We start from the raw sequence: 20,911 nt of genomic DNA, 5'->3' as shown, positions 1-20,911 counted from the left end.
GCAGATAGCCACAGAAAGCAGAGAACTTTGAGAATCTTCCTTTCAGTAGTTGAGGCTGACCATAGTTAATTTTTCACAGTTCCCTTGTCACCACAGCCTTTGAATCATTGGAAGATTACTCCAAGATCATTGTAAAGTTAGAATTTGATGGTTTTTTTTTTTTTTTTTTTTTTTTTTTTATGGATTTTAGTGGTGCTTAGATTTAAGTGGTAAATTTTAAATATAGAAAATATTGATAACGTTTAGTAAATACAGTAAAGCAGTTCTAAACCAGTTTTTGTCTTACTGCAACTCTGTAATTATTTCAAAACAATTAGCCTTTGGGATATATTTATATGTATCTTTAATTTCCAGTCTGACTTTAAACTATAAATTAAATCTCTTTCTTTCCTGTATAGCCTTTATTTATTTTATTTCCATAGTGGCAAATTATATTACTATCTCACATTAATCAGTTAACTACAGAAATGTGTGATTTTAGCTATGGATTTAGATCCTATTTGTCTTTGGTTAGCTAGCCTACTTACTTATCGAGGGCTGATTTTCCTAAAGTTTGAACTTGTTGCCCGGGATTCTTTATGAAGTATATTGTATAAAAACTTTGAAAGGCACTCTTGTGTAAATTCATAAAATATTTATAGGTGTTTTAAACTTCAGAACATAACAAAATTGTCAGTTACTTGCCTTGCCAAAGTCAAAAACTGACTTTTTAGTGAATGACAGGGCATCTATTAAACCTGAAAAATACATTTGGTAATAGATGTGTTAACTTATAATAAAATTTTATTTTTTTATCTAAAATTAATTTTTCCCCCAGGGGTTTTGTGGTTACTCTCCTGTTTGGAAAAACAAACTCAGAGAAGTACCTAGAACAGTGTGAACACTCATTTCTTCCTCCAACATCCACTGGGATTCCTAAGGTAAATAGAGTAAAGGAATGTGTGAAACCTCAAAGTCCTTTTCTATGCGGTGATGATAATGTGATCACCTGTATATGGCTTGGCAATTTTCCTGTAATTCATAATGCTCACTGTCAATTTATGGGAGACTTCCTGATCATGCTTAGAAAATGCATTTTTAAAAGATTACTTTGAAAACTTTTTTAATGTTAGATGTTAAAAAGTGGAAATGCAAGTTTTAGGAAAAGATAGAAATTTGGGCCCTCATCCTGCTATCTTAACATAAGATTTCAAAATTTGGAATGAAGTAAATTACATAGAAACCGGAGAGAAGAAAATGGGCACTTTTCTTTAACTGACTTGGAAAATACAGCTTGCAGTTAGGCTATGCAGTATCTATAATTTTAATAATTTAGGCCCAGTTTTATATATATATATATATATATATATATATATATATATATATATATATCCAACATCTTGAATGTTGGTATATTTCTATTTTTTATATCATAACCTATAAAAATAAATTGGAATTCAGTATTATAAATAAGCTTCAGATTTGCATTGCCTTCAATTGTTGGGTATTCAGGATGGTTTGTTTCATCTTGTATGAAGAGAGACGAATGGTCTGGAGTTGATACCTGTATTTTAACTTTACATTTATTAACTTGTCCATTATGTGCTAAGATGTAGGAGATGCAGAGATAGTAATATACAGTATTATTTTATATTACTGAAATAAAAGAATTTCACCCCATCCTAGTAACTTTCATATTAATAATTTTTTTTTCTTCTAATACTTAACATTTAAAATCTCTTTGAGACTTTCTCCTGGCCTCCTTTAGAATTCCTGTTTATACGTATTCTTTTGAGTTTGCTCACAAATCTTTTCGAGGAAATGAACCTTTTCTTTTTGGATTGTTTCTTAGCCATCCATTACTTTTCATTCATTGGAATGGTACATAATATAGGATGGGAAATATGTTAAAAATTAATATCCTAAATGGAAATAATAACAGTCAAGACTAGCTAAGTCTTATAATCTGTTTTTTAGTACATCATATAAAAAGAGTGATTTTCATTTGCTATTTCTAAAATGATATATAAGTATGTTTTATGAAAAAAGTCTTAGCAGTTGCATGTTATAATTTGAAGCCTATGTTATATATATATATATATATATATATATATATATATATATATATATATATTTGTGCTTTGCTATTTGTTCATATTTTTAATTGAAGAGTGTCCCACTGATTTTCACTGTATTTCCAGTCCACTGATCTTTCTGAAGACTACAGAGAAATAGAGGAATTCATTTTCTTTAGTTGCTAAAAATCATCCCTAAATAAAGTTAATTAAAATATATTCATTTGGCAGCTGTGTATATAGGCTGGGAAGGGAGAAGAGGAGAGTTTAATAAAGACAATTATTAATTTGACTCACCTGAAACACTAACTTAGGGCTTTGAAGTTTAATTGAAATATAGCAACAATATCTTTTCAGTTTTCTCACATTATAAATAATATTTGCTGATTTTTTAAATTTTTGAGGATAACAATAGAATTTTTTTCTGGGTGTCTAACTTTGTTAGAGAAACTTTGAGAGCTGGTGTTTGGTTTATACCAGAGCCTTAAGAAATAGGGCTATTGTTGACTGACTTGAAGATGACAGGAAAGTTACAATGAATATTCAGTTAGAAGTGAACTATAGAGATTTTAAATTGAGAAACTGTGCAGTAAAATGTTATTATTTTCTTTAAGTGCTTAGAAGAAATGAAACGAGAAGCCAGGACTATAAAGATTGATAGAAGATTGACAGGTGCCAATATAATTGATGAACCTCTCCAGCAAGTGAGTTTTCCTTTGTGGTATTTGCATACCTTGTATTGTGTAATAAGGTTTATTTCTTTTGAAAATACTAGGAAATATTTTTTGTTATATATGTAATATGCTGGAAATTTATTATGCTGTCCTTGGATCCTGTATTTAAACATGGTACCTTATTTGAGAAATCATTCATAATGAAGGGGCTTATGTAATATTCAAGCCTTTTGTTTGAATTTGCGTTTAGAAAAAAGTTTCTTTGATAATGTTTCTAATTATTTTAAAGTTAAAATGCTCTTTAGCTGATGAACAAGCTTAGTGGTTTGGTAAATCAGACATTTTTTTCCTATTGTTTTTTAAATGGATATACTTGATTTGATTAAAAAAATATTGGGGCGCCTGGGTGGCGCAGTCGGTTGAGCGTCCGACTTCAGCCAGGTCACGATCTCGCGGTCCGGTCCGTGAGTTCGAGCCCCGCATCAGGCTCTGGGCTGATGGCTCGGAGCCTGGAGCCTGTTTCCGATTCTGTGTCTCCCTCTCTCTCTGCCCCTCCCCCGTTCATGCTCTGTCTCTCTCTGTCCCAAAAATAAATAAAAAAAACGTTGAAAAAAAAAAAAATTAAAAAAAAAAAAATTTAAAAATTAGATTAAAAAATTTTTTTCTCCTCCCAGATATTTTTCGTTGATGTTTATTTAATTATATGATTATTATGTGTACTTTAAAATTCTAACATTTCTTTTGTAGATGAACCATATTTAGTGTACCTGATTTTCAAAAATAATACACATCAAGTTGTATTATTTGCTGTTTATTGGCTGCTTTAATACTGTTGCAGTATCCAAGGTCCTAGAATTAAGTGAACTCCTTTGTCTTTTTTGGTAATTTGACTGCAGTATATTTGAAGATATAATCTTGGAAAAGAGGTTTCTTTTTGAGAATTAGGGTCATTTGGTATTATTTTGCACCTCATTCCATTGAACTAATTAAACTCTTGATTGTATCATGGCACTGAAAGTTTATGCTTTTTGCAGACTCTGTCTTTACCTGAATATGGGTGGGGATTGACCACAGATAAGGCAGTTTTTTTAAAATCACAGTTTAGTGTGTAGAGAGTAAATATAAATTGATAAATAATCCTTCCAGGTTTTAATTCGCCACTGATCCTTTTTAAATCCTAAAGCTGTATTTTTCCCCAATATTTTTGTTTTAGGTTATCCAGTTTTCCTTGAGGGATTATGTCCAGTACTGGTATTATACACTAAGTGATGATGAATCTTTTCTTCTTGAAATTAGGCAGACTCTTCAAAATGCACTCATTCAGTTTGCTACTAGGTAAGGTCACTGTTTGATGCAGAAAAATTTAAAATATATTGTTTATACCAGTAAGGAAAATGACTTTTAAATGGAAGGGGGAAATTGATTATTAAAAGGTAAGTAGAGGGCTTCTGGGTGGCTCAGTTGGTGAAGTGGCCAATTTCAGTTCAGGGCATGATCTCAGGGTCCGTGAGTTCGAGCCCCACGTCAGGCTCTGTGCTGATAGCTCAGAGCCCGGAACCTGCTTCAGATTCTGTCTCCCTCTCTCTCTGCCCCTCCCTCCTTCTCACTCTGTCTCTTTCTCTCAAAAATAAACATTAAAAACATTTTTTTAAAAAAGGTAAGTAGAACAGTAGTTATTATTGTGAGATAACGCTCGGATTATAGAACTGGAGCTCTAAAAACATATACTTCTTTAACCTTTATATTTACAGGATGTTGATCTTGATTAAGCCTTGATTTCTGTCTGGATGTAAGTTTCTTCATCCAGGTCTGGTCATGTGACTTTCACCCCACTTATTGAGAATACCTTTTTTTTCCCCCTCTTATCCAGATACTCTGTTTTATTTTACTGCCATGGAAGTCGTTTCAGTATAACTTCTCTTTTACTTTTGACACATACCTAGTAGAAGTACTTTTAGGGGGAGAAGAAACCAAAGGATCATTAAGTCAGTGGAGAATATTCAGTTTATTTTCAGAAGGGAGTGTAGTTTGATGAGTTTGCTTTAAGAAATTTTTAGGAGATATACTAAATTTCTTACCTTACAAAACTTGCTTATATACTACCTTTCGTATGACAAAATATTTTGGTCTCTATTGTATTTAAACTACTTGATTTTTTGGGTGGCCATTTCATATCCAGAAATTACTTATTTTTGAAAGAAAGGATTTTATGTTTGGATGAGTTTGCATTTTTTTTATTTTTTATTGAAGGATTTTGTTACCCACTCCACACACAGATTTTCCTACCAGCCTGTAGCCTCAAGGCAGGAAGTTGCATGCCTTGGCCTTCAGTACACTTTCAAATCTGAAGGTGTTGTTTTTTAGCCAGCCCCTCTTCTTCCCCACTTAAATTCTTGAAATACAATCTTGTACTTCTGACAGTCTTGGAGAATTAGAGCTTTGCCCTGGGGCTTGTATGGCATTTTCATCTCTGTGCACATAGATGTTTCCAGCTCATGCTACCCTGTCAGGACTTTTCAGCTGTAACTCATTTAATCCTGAGCTTCAGAGTAGGAGCTTAGTTCCTCAACCTCAGGTCACTGGGGAGGCCTGCAGTAATGTGTATGGTTTGAATAATAACCTTACGTGTAGAGATAGATCTGAACTCCTTCTCCCTCAGTGTTAACAGCAAACATTTGCCCAGTAGCCAGCCATCATTACAAGTGTACGCTCCCTGTGGAACACCAAAAATAAGGTATGATAAAAAGTCAGAGATTGGATTTTATCTCCTTTATTTCATATATATAGCATTATTGAGTACTGGGTATTCATTCTTTCAGGTAACTCTTCTGAATCAGTCATTCACTACTTTCTATAGTAACATCATCCTAATGACTTTTTTTTTCTTCCTTTGGAAAGGTAGAAATAAGAGTCCATTATTGATGTATCTGACGGCCTAAGTATGTATTGAAATCTAACAAATTTTAGACCTGGAAAGAACTTTGAACTAGTAATTGGGAGACTTGAGTTTGCATTCTGCTCTACTACTTAGCTATGGAACTATGAACAAGTATTTTAAACTTTTTGAATCTTTGTTTTTCTCGTATGTGAAATAAGCATAATCATGCCTTCCCTGTTCTTTGTTCCTTACAGGGTTATTGTTGTCATCAAATTTATTTAATTCATTCAACTAATATTTTGTGCCTACTTTGTACCAACCAGGTGCTGCAGATACTGCAGTGAATAAAACAGAATCCCCATTTGATGGAATGTAATAAAAATAACACTTGTGAAAATGTTTTTAAAGTTGTGAAGGAATTTGAAATTTAAATTTTTAACTCCCTCCAGCATTTATAATTTCACAGATGAGGAAGCTAAGGTCCAGAAAGATTGATTAGTCCAAGATTATCCACAGTCTAGTATTCTTCTTTCATTCCCTACCAGATATGTCATGATTTAGATTTTTCATCTTAGGAGTGCCTTGGTGGCTCAGCCTGTTAAGCAGCTGACTTTGGCTCAGGTCATGATCTTATGGTTTGTGAGTTCCAACACTGCATTGGGCTCCCTGCTGACTGTGGAGCCTGCTTGGGATGCTTGCTCACTGGCTCTCTCCCCCTCCCCACCCTCTCTGCCTCTCTCTGTCCCTCCCCCACTCATGCTCCCTGTCTCAAAACAAAACCAAAAACAAACAAAAAACTTTAGATTTTCATCCTAATTTCCCCCCCTTTTTACCTCTCATTGCACTACTTTCCCTGTTTTTGATCCCCCAAACCACCTTTTCTTTACCCTTCATGTAATAAATTGTTTTGTTTTTATTCTTTCCCCCCTTTTGTAACATTGTGTGCTATCAAGGTGAATATTTGGGTGATTGCAGAAAGAGTCAGGTTTCTTTCATCCTGGACTGACCTGAATTTATATCTTTGCTTTCTCATTGACCTTAAGTTTTTGGACAAATAAATCCTCTCCTTTTGAACCTTAGTTTCCTCATTTGTAATAGACTGATAATAACGAAGTTACTTTTGAGGCTGTTTTCAGGGTAAAAATGATACAAAGTCAAGTCCCTGGTATTTAGTAAGGTTCAGTAATTGTGTCATCCATGTGAATGACTTTATTTTTGTTCTATGTTGGCTTTTTCTTTTACTACTAAAAGGTATGTCTTACAGAGTCTCCATGATTGTTTTCAATGATAGTATGGAAAGTAGGTCTGTTTGCAGTCACTTGAATACTACTTTGTTCCTTGTTCTGTGCTGTCTGTTGTTTCTGGAGCATGTAACAGGAGCATTAAGTTATTGCCTCTGCCCTTCAAGGTACAGTCTTGTATAGGGGCCCATGAAGCCCTGAAAGTGTATGCACAACTGTTTTTTTTTAATTGGGTGATTACAGATTTCATTTTAAAAAGGGCCTATGAACCCAGAAAAAAATTTGAAGCCCTCCATTTTGGTGGTCATATTTATTCATTACCTTGAGAAAACAATTACAGAGTATTGGCATAAAATGTAAAGCTAATTTTGAGACACAGTAGGAAGAAAAGACATATGAAGAGTCTGAAGTCCTGATTTTGAGCTTTAATGCTATTATTAAGCTGTAAGACCTTGAATGAACAGAATATATAAATTCTTTGAGTCTGGTGATAACTCATATCTACTTATCAGGTTGTTAGGTTTAAATGACATCACATGACATCACATGTGAGAGAGGACCTTGTATTAACATTAGTATCGATTACTCTAGTAGCAGTTTGGGGATGGGAACCTTCATGGAGCACACTTGAGTTCTCTGTGGTAGAACCTGAGTGTGAACTAGGCTGGAGCTTTAGGGGATGAATCTGTGATAACCTTTGTATTTTTATTCCTCTTTCAAATAAGATATTATGATACAGCACTGAGAGCTCTGGGATATCTGTATTACAGTTCTACCTGTACCATTGAGTTATAGTGTACTTAAGATTTCTTACCATTTATGTAAAATAATAACATTTGTAGCAAACTCAGAATTGTGAGGGGAAAATGAGATGATGTTCAGAAAGCATTTCATGGAATATTTATCAGCCAATAAGTGGTATTTTGAGCAAGTTACTTGACTTTCTCTGTTTCAATCTCTGCATCAGTAAAATGGGATAATTATCCCATGGGGTTATTGTAATGTTTATATATGGTACTAGTGCATGTAAAATACCACAGGATTGGTACACAGTAAATGTTCAGTGTATGTTAACTTAATTTTTGTATGTAACTTAATTTTTGCTACTTACTATGTTCCTAGAATATATACACAGATTCTTTTACCTTATCTTAGTTTGTTTGGGGGGCATGGGGTGGGGGGGGGGAGATCAAATTAAAGCACTTAAGATATAGAGCAACAAAGTAGTCATTTGTGTGGTATTAAAAGCAATTTTTTTTTTAAAGTTTATTTTGAGAGAGAGAGGGTGCACATGAGTGTGGGAGGGGCTCAGCACAGAGCCCGATGCAGGGCTTGATCTCATGACTCTGGGATCATGACTTGAGCTGAAATCAGAAGTTGGATGCTTAACTGCCTGAGTGAGCACCCAGGCGTCCCAAGAGCAATTTTTATGTAGAGGTAGAATGGACCAGAGTAACTAATGAAGACCTCTTGTGGATTAAGGTTAAAACTGGTCTTCAAGAATGGATATGTGGGATAGAGAGAGGGATGAAGGACGTGTTAGGAAAGAGCAAAGTTCTGAGAAGGGGGATAAGGTTAGTGTAGTAGAAGCCATAGGGAAATACAAGTGATCAAGTAACCTAGTTGCGCTCAAAGGTAAAATATGGCAACTCTGTTCCTTCGCCTCTGTTCCCCTTAACCCCAAGGTTACTAGAAAAGAGATATATTCTAATGCCACGGCTGTGTTCTTCCTAAAGGGTTTTCCTGTGGGAGGAGGAGGTATGGCTATGTATGTTCCAGGATTCGGTGGATACTAATGATAGCGCTCTTTCTGGAATGATGGGAGATATGTTCTGATTATTTAGCCATTTTTCTCACAACCTTTGTCATAGAAGTAATAGGTCATGTGTTCCTAGACTCCTCCAAAAGGGAAGCACAACTCAGATAATGGACATTTGTATCAGTAAAGTTGTACACTCTTTTGCCATTTTCTAGTCTTTGCCATTTGAAGACTTAGCTTAAAACTGACCTTAATCAGGGGCACTTGGGTGGCTCAGTCAGTTAAGCGTCTGACTTGGCTCAGGTCATGATGCCATGGCTCACGGGTTCGAGCCCTTTGTAAGGCTTTGTGCTCACAGCTCAGAGGCTGGAGCCTGCTTCGGCTTCTGTGTCTCCCTCTCTCCCTCTGCCCCTCCGCCGCTCATGCCCGGTCTCTAATATACATAAACAATAAAAAATGAAGAAAAACAGACTTTAATTAAAAAAATGATTATTGTCCTATTTACTACAGTACAGCAAAAACAATTAGGATTATTTATTTGTTTACTTATTTTAAAGATTTCATTTTTAAGTGATCTCTAGTGTTGGGCTCGAACCCACAATCCTGAGATCCAGAGTTGCATGCCCCAACAGCTGAGCCAGCCAGGTGTCCCAGGAACCGTTAAGTATTTAAAAGAAGGGAAAATAACTTAATGTTTTTACATATGTAGAATAGAACAGGGGTTGTTAATTGTATATTATATAATTCACATATCACACAATTTAACCACTTAAAGTCAGTGACTTTTATTTATGGAGTTATGCAGTCTTCATCACAGTCATTTCAAGAACACGTAAATGACCCACAAGAAACCTTGTATCTACTGTCATTCACTCCCTGTATTCCCCTCCCCCCCCCTCCCCCCCCCCCCCCCCCCCCCCGTATCTATTTCTAGGTAACCCTTACCTAATTTCTGTTCCTCCTAATTATGTGTCCTTTTGTGACTGGCTTCTTTTTCTTTCACTTAGCATAATGTTTTCCAGGTTTATCCATGTAGCATATGTTACTATTCTTTCTTATTGCTGAATAAGAAATAACAAATAACAACTGCCAGACAGGCACTCTGTGATTTTGTCTGTCTTTTTGATTACAGCTGTCTTAGTGGGTGTGAAGCGGTATTTCATTATGGTTTTGATTTGCATTTCCCTGAGAGATAGTGGTATTGAGCATTTTTTCATGGGATTATGAGTTATTTGTTGTTATTTGTTATTTATTTCATCGTATGATAATAAACCACATTTTGTTTATTCATTAGTTGGTGGACATGTGGATTCATCAGCTGGTGGATATGTGGATTGTTTCCACCTTTTGGATATTATGAAGAATGGTACTGTGGACATTCATGTACAGGTTTTTCTGTGGACTTACGTTTGTATTTCTCTTGGATATACAGGAGTAGAATTTCTATGTCTGTTTCTAACTCTAACCTTTGAGGAGCTGCAAATTGTTTTTCAAAGTGGCTACATATTCTCACCACTACACTATGAGGGTTCTGATTTCTCCACATCCTCGCCTACACTTGATTTTGTCTTTTCTTTTTTCTTCATTTAAGTAACCTCTGTACCCTACATGGGGCTTGAACTCATGACCCTGAGATCAAGGGTTGCATGCTCTTTTGATTGTGCCAGACAGGCATTCTGTGATTTTGTCTGTCTTTTTGATTACAGCTGTCTTAGTGCGTGTGAAGTGGTATTTCATAATTGTTTTGATTTGCATTTCCCTGAGAGGTAGTGGTATTGAGCATTTTTTCATGGGCTTATGAGTTATTTTTTGTATAGCATCTTTAGCGGATGTCTACTCAGATTTTTCCCCATTTTAAAATTAGGTTATTCAGTAATTTTATTAAGTATAGTATATTGTAGACAGTTTTTGTAAATACAGTTTTATTGGACAGTCACACTCATTTGTTTGCATTTTTGTCCATGGCTGCTCCTGTGCTACAATAGCAGAGTTGACTAGTTGTGACCCGGACAGTGTGGTCTGCAAAGCCTAAAAAAAATTGCCATTTGGCTCATTAGAAAATAAGTTTTCTGACTCTTGAATTAGTTTTGTAGTCATTAAAATATTTAGGAAGCATTGTTAAACTAATAGGAAATACATTAGAGTAAAAATTATTCAACATAGTGTATGATTTTAGCCATGTAAGAAAACCATAAATATGCATGCATAGCAAAGAGACTGATGGGAAATACACTAAAATATTAACTGATCTTTGAATTGTGGATTATGGCTGATTAAGGCTGATGCTGAAAATTAAAAGAAGGAAATTACATTTGGGGCACCTCAGTGGCTCAGTCAGTTAAGTGTCTGACTGGCTCAGGTCATGTCACAGTTAGTGGGTTCAAGGCCTATGTCGGGCTCTGTGCTGACAGCTCAGAGCCTGTAGCCCGCTTCAGATTCTGTGTCTCCTTCTCTCTCTGCCCCTCCCCTACTCGTGTTCTGTCTCTCTGTGTCTCTCAAAAGTAAATAAATATTAAAAAAACAAAAAAAAAGGAAGGAAAGAAATTACATTTTACAGAATGAGACTGTATTCTTTTTATAGCCAGAGACCGAAGATAGAAACATTTGGTAATGAGCAATAAAGATATCTAGGATGGCAGCCACATCCCTTTATTTCTTTGGGAAGTGATCTGGAAACTAATGCTCAAAATAGTGTTTTTATATGTGATTAAATAGTAACTAGTCAAATTCTTCTTGATTTAGGTCCATTTATGACTTGTATGACTTGTTTTTCCCTACAGAATTTTGATATATTTTACTGTGGGGTATAGGAATGTTTCATTTGTCAGGTACATCTTGTTAGAAAAGCTTGTTTATTTTAATATTTTAATACTTAACCTTATATCTAAGAGGATGCACACTTAGCCCTAGGTTATTTCTTTTCCTTTCCTACAGCTTGATTAAGGCTTCCATCGCTGTGTTCTTTATACTCACCCTCTAAAATAGCTGAGTGTGTGCCTCATGTGTGTTTCTCTAAGTTGTTCATTGTATTCTGAGATCTGTGTCCTTTAGAACATCTGGATCTTTAATCTCTTTGAAGCATTGGGCACAGGATGTAGAATTGAACATCTTATGTGGTGTTAGAGTTCACTAAATATAATTTCCCTTAATATGGTTACATAAAACTGCATGCCTAAATTTTTTTTCCATTTTTTTAAGTTTTCTTATAACTTTAAGAGTCAGGAGGTTTTGTGTTATTAAGGCACAGTAAATAAAACACTGAATGGAAAATTAAGAATCCTGATTTATTTATTTTTAATTTAAAAAAATTTTTTAAATGTTCATGTATTCTTGAGAATACAGTGGGTGGGTTCCCCTCGTTGGGCTCATTGCTGACAGTGTGGAGCCTGGGGCCTGGTTCACGTTCTGTGTCTCCCTCTCTGTCTGCCATTCCTTTCTTGTGCTCACTCTCACTCTCAAAAATAAATAAACTTTTTAAAAAAATTAAAAAAACTAAAGCCTTGATCTCACTAACTGTATGATCTAGAAGAAGTAATTGAAGTCTGGCTCTATAATGGTGGGACTTGTAATTATTTCAGATCCCTTGAAATTCTAAAATACTAAGACTTCCTTGGTCAGGTTGTATTAGTGTCGGTTTGTTTTTATTTTTCCAGTCATACCTCATCCTCAAAACATGCACTCACATACTCTGTCATACCGTACATTTTGGATACCATTTGGGGAGTTACTTTTTATAGTGTCTTATGTTGCTAATGAAATTTGATTTACTTAGGAATTAAAGTGCTCTTCTATCTGTTGTTTTACTAGTAGGAGGTCTTAGAGTAGAATGATAATAAAGTTTGTTTATACTTATTATTATGTTTCTATGTGGTTAGGAAGAATGCTTGACTTAAGACATAAAAGACATTTAGTGGACTAATCTTTTCTCGATGGTTAAGTCTTATATCATTGAAAATGAAAAAAAAAATATTATCCAAATTATTTATGGCTGCTATTCTTTATAGAATGGTGAAAACAATACATTTGTCGTTTTAGAAGTCTAAGTTTTGTGAAGTGTAAATATTGCTCCCATAGTTGATTTTAAGCTATTGGCAGGCAGTCACTGAACATGGAACTAGAAAAGGAATGTACACATTTGGCTCTCCCACTTTCTTTTTTTTCCCCTGCTGGGAAAAGGTGCTTCCAATGAAGGGAGCAGACAGATTTGTAATGATGAAGCAGTGAGACTTGTTTCCTTGTGTGGTTGATGATTCAGTTCTTTTATATGTATTTGAGGATTATGGTAAAGAGTAATAGTAAATTTAATGTAAATTCAGTAATGTGAAAAAAAAGTTTCATTATTTTATTCATATCCTTATAATTACATTTTTAAAGTAGATTTTCAAAGGGAAGCAAAGGTGCTCTGGAGAGATGGTTACGGTCACATGTATTTATGAGTAAGTTGAGATGGCACGAAGGGTAATTCTTTTAATGGATTTAGAAGCAAGTTTACAGTTCTGTGCCTTAAAAACCTGCACAAATTCAATTTCAGGCTGAAGCTTTGGACACTGTAACAAAGTAGTCCTTCAAGGGCTCCTGAAGGCTGGAAACAAGTTAAGGTTTATGTTAAAGTGTGTATCCTTTGTGATAGTGAATTATGAGGGGGAAGTTACTGCCTGATTCAGTGGCTCAAGAAGGGATTCTTCTTTAACAGGCCACCTACTTTCACTAAAAGATGTCTTTGGATCAGTTGATCAAAAGCCCTCTACTGCAGTAAAACATTTTTCAAAATCTCCTCTAAGATTCTTGCTTATTAAAATCTACCCAGGAAAAAGTAGGAATTTTACTACAGTAAAGATTTTTTTTCAAATGCCCATTTTTTTAAAATAGAAGGTAAAAGAGATGATATAGGAGATTAATACATATTATTATAATTTTATGTGATTGTTTATTATATTGCTTTGTTAATATATCTTTAAAAAGCCTTCAGATATGTACATGTATGTGTGTGTATATATACATATACACTTAAACACGTACACACTATGCAGTATTCAGTGCCATTCTTACTGTATTCAAATAGGGTCTTAGTAGTTATTTCTGAAAAAAAAAATGTGGCATCAGGAACACAACATTTATTACAGGATTTTGTGTGTGGGGGGGGGGGGGCGGAAAATCAGTTTTTACTTTTATCCCTTTGACATAAAAGACCATTTCCAGGAAAGTATTCTGCCACGGATGTGAAAATTGCCTTTACTACCCAACAGCCACCCCGTCTTTAGTCAGGCACATCCACCGCATGATGACCCTTACATATACCATGCTTATTCCCTCCTTTTGCTCATTCCTATATCCTGTCTTTCTCCCATTTCAGTACCACTCATTCAATAAGATTTGTTTTAAATGTAGCTTCTTTATTTAATCCATTTAAATTACAGCATAACACTTCACTTCTACTTTTGTGTGTAGTTATTGTCAGTAAAATTTTCAGCTAGTTTTGGTATGTTTCCAATTCTGTACTGCTGTGGTAGCAATTCTCTTAACTTATTTCAGTTAACCAGTATTCTCTATTCCCTTTGTAAGACATACAGATTTATGCCCTCAGCATTAAAGCTAGGTGAAAAGACCACTTTCTAGCATTTATGTCCGCTCTTGTTCCCATCTTTTGAGTTTTAGGTTTCTCAAAAGTATACTTGGCCTCCAGAATATCTGGTCCACTTGGTCTGTGTTGTTAGCTGAACATGTGTGATTTAGAGGAGAAAGATAACCAAATATGTTAAAAAAGAAAGTTGTATTTGTCCAGATGTGTGTATCCCAGTTAAGCTTATTATAATCATCATTTAATTTACTCCTACATAGTTGGAAGAACTATGAGAATGGCAAGGTAGTTTCTATGAAAACTGCCTTTTGCATTGGATTTTACTCAAAGCTAGGTGTTAAATGGATTATAGTTGAATCAGGTGTGCACAAGACAAGTAATGAAATATTGGTGGAAAATCTTTTTTTTTTTTTAATTTTTTAAAAAATATTTATTTACTCTTGAGACAGAGACAGAGCATGAGCAGGGGGAGGGGCAGAGAGAGAGGGAGACACAGAATCCAAAGCAGGCTCCAGGCTCTGAGCTGTCAGCACAGAGCCCAACGCGGGGCTTGAACTCACCGACTGTGAGGTCATGACCTGAAGCTGAAGTCGGATGCTTATCTGACTGAGCCTCCCAGGCGCCCCAGAAATATTGGTGGAAAATCTTGAAAGACTCTGCATTCAGATTTGTTCACAAATGTCTTTAGTTATACTGTTTAAAAGGAATTGGGCGCCAAACTGTTGCAGTGTAGGAACGTTTTATTAAAGACAAAAGCCACATTGATATATCATTTAGCAAAACCTTGGTCAAATATAAAGTCTTTATTTTATGTTGAAAGTTTATATGATTTACGTTAAAATGAAATATATTCATGACTCCTTTTGGTCAGATATTTTCATTTTCTTACCAGTTACCAGTTTTCCATGTCCTGTGTGTGTGTGTGTGTGTGTGTGTGTGTGTGTGTGTGTGTGTGTGTGTGTGGTACATGCTTGGATGCGTATTCAGGTTATATAATCATGGACTCTTAAAACTCTTTAGTCCTTAGAGAAAACAAACCCTGGGAAGTGATGTGGCTTGCTGAATTTCACAACTAATGTAATGGTGCTCTTTTACAGAAATAGTTACTTGATTTTGGTGTGTTTTTTTGCATTACTGATGATGAGCTGTACACTGCTTAGCATAGATGGAATCAGTGATGTAATTTATATAATCTCATTGTCAGCCCCCATATTTGGGATATTCATTGTCTTGTTTTGGTATTAGCATTAAGTAACTTTAGGATTTAGAAAGGCAAGAAGAACTTCTCACTTTGTGTCCTATTTCAGAACTTAAATAGGGAACCGTCATGTGTGCCTCATGTTGTCTCTCTTGGGACACTTGTTAACAGTGTTTTGACCCTGAAAGAGGAATCCATGAATCAGTATGCATTGAGTGCCTCCAGTGTTCAACACACTGTTTAGCTATGGGAGATACCCTTGTGAATAAAAGGAACACAGAATAAGACAGACAAAGTCTCTGGCTTCCTGAGGTTTTTATCTCAGCAATTAAATTCATCTCTAGCAGTTGAATTATTTCACTGTAGGTTGTAAGTGCTATAAAGAATGGAAAATTTGGTGCTTTGACATTGTATCACTGCAGATCCATACCTAGTCTGAAGAAATAAGGCAGAGAGGGAGAAGAGTGAGGGTCAGGGAAGGCTGCCAAGTGAAATTGACTTTTTAGATGAACTCTAAAGTAAGTGGGAATTGTCAAGTGAATGTGAGGGAGAGAAGGGAAATGTGTGGAGGGTGGGTGGGGGTGAACAAACTTGGCAGAGGGATCAGCGTATCTACAGGCTTTGAAATAAGACAGGACGTATTTGAGTTTGAGAAATGGAAAGAGCCTGTGAGTCAGCAGAACAGAAAGGAAGTAAGAGGGTGGAACAGATGGTGATGAGGAAGTAAGCAGGGTCATCCTGGGTATGCACGTTCTTAGAGAAAGTGTTCATGCTTAGCCCTAAGATCCATGGGGAGTTATTGAAGGGGTTTTGAATCTCTTATCTTGTACTATCATATTTGTATTTTTAAAAAGATCGCTCTGGCTGCTGTTTGCATCCAGAATGATGGGGATACAAAGGTGGTAGACATGGGAAACCGTTTAAAATAAAAGGCCAGGAATAGAATGCTGGCCGGAGGAATGGAGATAAAGACATGCAAATATATGTTCAGAGAGGTAAACTTGATGGTTTGGTTTTTGCTCTTATACTTTAGTAAAACTTCATTACTTGTTTGCATTTCTAGTTAACTTTCTTAATTTTTGCAACTATTTTGCCAAGATATGACAGAAAGGCTTTAGCGGCCTGCTGTAAATTGTAGAATCTCAGGGTAGGTTTGACTATATCACTTATCCCCTTGGTAATATAGGCAATAATTCTCTCCTTATTTAAATTCAAGAAATGAAAGCTTATAATAGTAATAAAATGAATTTTATTTTATTGTGTAATAATCCAAGTGTTTTTATTAGAATAAGAATCATGTGGAGGAATAGTTTAAACAAAGTGAAAAGAGCCTTGACTTGTAGATATAATTTAAGAATAATTGATACTAAGAGCTCTAATAGAAAACTACATGTGGATCAATAGAAGGAAGTGTGGCTGTCACATAAATTGAATGATTTTTAATGTTCCATTTTTACCTATTACATAATTTTAGAAAGTACGTCACTATCTTCAGAATATTTCCATAAGTTTTAAAAGATAAATAGTACTAGAAATTTTTAGTAGATGTTTTTCTAATTTACAAAGGGAAGCAGTGTATTCTTCTTCTATCTTCCTAACCTAGAAGAGTTCTTTTGAGTTGAGATTAACATTAAATTTGCACATACTCAGTGGAAGTGAGTTAAGCGAGGAGAAAATAGTGATCTTAGAGATATAGAATACTGTGTTCCCTGTTTTTTTCATCCTCAACATATTTATCTTTTAAGGTAGAAATCCCTATTTTAAATTTAAAATAAATTTTATGTACTTGAATTGCTTATTTTCACTTATTTTGAGTGTTGCTGTCTGTAATGAGTTGAGATGAGTTGAGAACACCTTCTAAAATTAGTAAATTGGAATGGCTGGATGGCTCAGTTGGTTGAGCATCTGCCTCTTGAATTCACGTTAGGTCATGTTCTCAGGGTTGTGAGATTGAGCCCTGTGCTGGGTTCTGCATTGAGCAAGGAGCCTGCTTGAGATTCTCTCTTTCTCTCATTCTGCCCTTCTGCTCATGCTCTCTCTCTTTCTCAAATAATATTTAAAAAATTTTAAATTAGTAAATTGTATTTTGTTTGCAAAATTCAGCAAAATATATCAATTGCATTGTACCATGAAATGTAACAGATATAATTTGAAAGTTTACATATTCAGCTTCTAAATTTGTTAGAATGAACCTTGTATCGATTAAATGAGTAATGACCTATACCAACTGATTTCTATTATAAAATTTGAGGTATGGATGATTTTTTATAAATAACTCAAGCAAAGGTTGAGTTATTTATATGCTTATACAGATTGTTATTTTTTTCTATTTATTTATTTATTTGTTTGTTTCTAAAGTTGATTTGTTTTGAAAGGGGGGGAGGGGCAGAAAGAGAAGGAGAGAGAGAATCCCAGGCAGTCTCCTCACTGTCAGTGTGAAGCCCCATGCGGGGCTTAAACTCACAAACCGTGAGATCATGACTTGAGCCGAAACCAAGAGTCAGATGCTTAACCTACTGAGCCACCCAAGCGCCCTTTTTTCTTTTTTAAATAAGAATAAAGAAAACTCTAGAGACTGCTAGATTTAAATTTTTATTTTTAAATTGAGGCTGAGTATTGTTATTAAATGTAGTATATGGTTATATACTATGGCTCTTACAGTACTCTAAATAATGTTAACCCCTTCTCACATCCCTGAGTGAAGGTTACCTTTTTAATGTTAATTTGTTTTTGTGTTCATGTACTTAAAGTTTACTCTTTCTTCCCATGTATGTATCAGAATTATGGTTGTTCATTTAAAAAAATACTGTATTAATAACTTCTGTTTTTATTTGAAAACAAGCGTCTGTTACAGTCCTCTATGCTATTGCCACCTTTAAGATTTCTCCAGAAGTGCAACAATAATCAAGTTAATTTCTTCATTAGCTTCTTTATTACATATATTTGGGTAAATAACATAATGAATTATAGTTTACTTTTTCTTTGCTCTTCTCTCACCCAGCATCTTCATGAGTAGATTCTTTCTTTTATCTACTTGGTTTGTTTCAAAAAAAGATGAATTAAGTTGAATGCTAATTTAAGGAAAATAGCCCTGGAAAAACTATTTAAAAATATCACTTAATCCAGGGACAGGTGTAAACTGTTTTCGGCTTATCTGTTTTGTTACCTGTTTCACTGGTGTACTAAATTAGCAATGTTTCTTGAGGTTTGTTACTTTTAAAATAGAGTACTAGGTAGCTTAATAAAATTAGTAATCCTCTTTTTCATGGATAGTGACTTTTTATATCATTCTTTAAACTATTTCTGTGGGACTATATTTCAAATGATCAAGTTTTTAAGTGCTAGTATCTGCAAATGGAAATCAGCCTCCTACTGATGGTATTTGGTTCAGAACTTGGGCTGTATAATTAAGGTGAAGAATGTGGAGAATTCAGTAAGGGTTCAGAAGGAATCAAGAAATGTCTCAAATGCTCTTTTAAAAGCAAGCAAAAACATTCTGAATCCCTAATTTATTCTTACATGTGGGGTGAGAAATTACATGATATACCTGTTGTCAGACTCATTTCAGATATAACTGGAAAAACTATTTTTCTATTTATTTTATGCACTTAGAAAGTATTTTTAAGCTGTGGCAGATAAAATATTTCAAATAATATTGTTCAAAGACCTAATCAAGTAGATTTGATATACTTTGGGTCTTGTGAAAGGGAGGACTAAGATGTAATAGTAATTAACTGAACACAATCTCATTATAAATAAATTCAGTCTCTGTGATGATCATGTTTTCTGTGAGTCATTAAAATGAATTTATACTTTCTGATTAAAACATTTATATAATGTGTTTTTTATAAGGTCAAAAGAAATAGACTGGCAACCTTATTTTACTACACGCATTGTAGATGATTTTGGCACACACCTACGAGTATTCAGAAAGGCTCAACAGAAGATAACAGAGAAAGATGATCAAGCAAAAGGTAATATGTCTATTGCCTTTGAAAATTAGGACTTTAAAATCTGTTTTTCTTTATTATTCTGCATTTCTTGAATTTTTCTTTTCTTTGTCCAGGTACAGCAGAAGATCTTGTGGATACCTTCTTTGAAGTTGAAGTTGAAATGGAGAAGGATGTTTGCCGTGATCTAGTGTGCACTTCTCCCAAAGATGAAGAAGGTTTTCTTTTCAATTTAAGTCTTTGGAGAACAGTGTGCAGAATGGTTAGAGACAAGTTAGCTGAACAACGAATAGAAGGGTAAAAGGTGAAATTATTTTTACAGGAAAGGTAGCATAGTGTAGACACTGTCACTATTCATTGTATTTTTTTTTTTTTTTAGCTATTAAAAGTAGTTTCCAGATTCTTTTCTTTTTTTTTAAAGTAATCTTTAAAATTTGAAGATGAGATTAGAGATTACCTCTCTTAAAATATAGCAAGCACAAACATTTTATGATTGTATATTTACTTTTTATGATCTGTAGTAGATTATCTTCTCCTTGAGTTTATCATTTCTACTTCAAGAATACACTGTTACCCTAAAATATTTTCTAAAAGAATGAGTATAATTTCAGATAAAATTTATGGAGTTGAATGGACTTGTACTTTCTTTGTCAGAGGTTAGACTAGATAAGTTTTAGCTGAAGATGTCTTTTTTTAGTTTTATAGCCACTGAGAAAGAGTCAGAAAGAGTCTTTGCTACTTGACACATTTTTTGTTGTTAACAGAATCGGCTGTATAATTACGTTTCCAGGAAATGTTAGCATATGAACAACTACAGAAAAGCGTTTGTGGTTGTGGAAACTGTTTTCTTTGACTTCTACAATGTGCGCAACTTTTTGTTTTCCTCTTTTATCCTTTTTTCTTCTTTCCTTTTTATATTTATTGTGCAATGCAATTTTTAATTGCCATTTCCTTAGCACTGACCTGAAATAATAACCAAATAGAAGAAATAGAGTGATGTGCGTAAATTGAGCCCTCATAAATTAGTAACGTAGAAGAGCATAACTTCTTCTTTTGTTATTATCTGACAGAATAGTGGAAGTTCTTTCTTTGAAAGAAGAATTACAGGTATATCTTAAAATATGCAAGAAGCTTTTACGTATACAAGGTAATTTGTAGTAGAAGTGTAGAATACACGGTACAGCTAAAACTGTTTTGGGGAAAACACTTTTATAATTGAAGTTTCTCAATGATTCAAAAATAGCGTAGGGGCGCCTGGGTGGCGCAGTTGGTTAAGCGTCCGACTTCAGCCAGGTCACGATCTCACGGTCCGTGAGTTCGAGCCCCGCGTCAGGCTCTGGGCTGATGGCTCAGAGCCTGGAGCCTGTTTCCGATTCTGTGTCTCCCTCTCTCTCTGTCCCTCCCCCGTTCATGCTCTGTCTCTCTCTGTCCCAAAAAATAAATAAACGTTGAAAAAAAAAAAAAAATTAAAAAAAAAAAAAAATGAGGAAGGTTCTCCATTAGACTCCCTTATTAAAAAAAAAAAAAAAAAAAAAAAATAGCGTAAAACTGAGCAGAATAAAAAAAATATTAGTTTGAT

At 34.7% G+C, this 20,911-nt stretch overlaps 1 protein-coding gene across 5 annotated transcripts in view; it reads left to right on the top strand.

Moving 5' to 3' along the window:
- SNX13 (sorting nexin 13) overlaps positions 1 to 20,911 on the top strand; it is a 135,605-nt gene that overhangs the window by 47,791 nt on the left and 66,903 nt on the right. For 4 of the 5 annotated variants that reach the window (XR_013553464.2, XM_078441586.2, XM_060632622.3 and 1 more), the window contains 6 exons: positions 818 to 920; positions 2,669 to 2,758; positions 3,942 to 4,063; positions 9,901 to 9,972; positions 19,235 to 19,356; positions 19,449 to 19,550. Coding sequence is in view for 4 of the 5 variants with exons in the window: in XM_078441586.2 (XP_078297712.1) it covers positions 818 to 920; positions 2,669 to 2,758; positions 3,942 to 4,063; positions 9,901 to 9,972; positions 19,235 to 19,356; positions 19,449 to 19,550 (611 nt within the window). In the remaining variant the exon portion in view is untranslated. The remainder of the gene's footprint in view (positions 1 to 817; positions 921 to 2,668; positions 2,759 to 3,941; positions 4,064 to 9,900; positions 9,973 to 19,234; positions 19,357 to 19,448; positions 19,551 to 20,911) is intronic. The other variant, XM_060632625.3, reaches the window with a different exon arrangement.

The sequence above is a fragment of the Panthera onca genome, chromosome A2 (genome assembly GCF_046562875.1).
Source record: "Panthera onca isolate mPanOnc1 chromosome A2, mPanOnc1 haplotype 2, whole genome shotgun sequence".
NCBI classification, from domain to species: Eukaryota; Metazoa; Chordata; class Mammalia; order Carnivora; family Felidae; genus Panthera; species Panthera onca.
The sequence above is the reverse complement of the archived record's forward strand: the minus strand, read 5'-3'. Positions and strand labels throughout refer to the sequence as shown.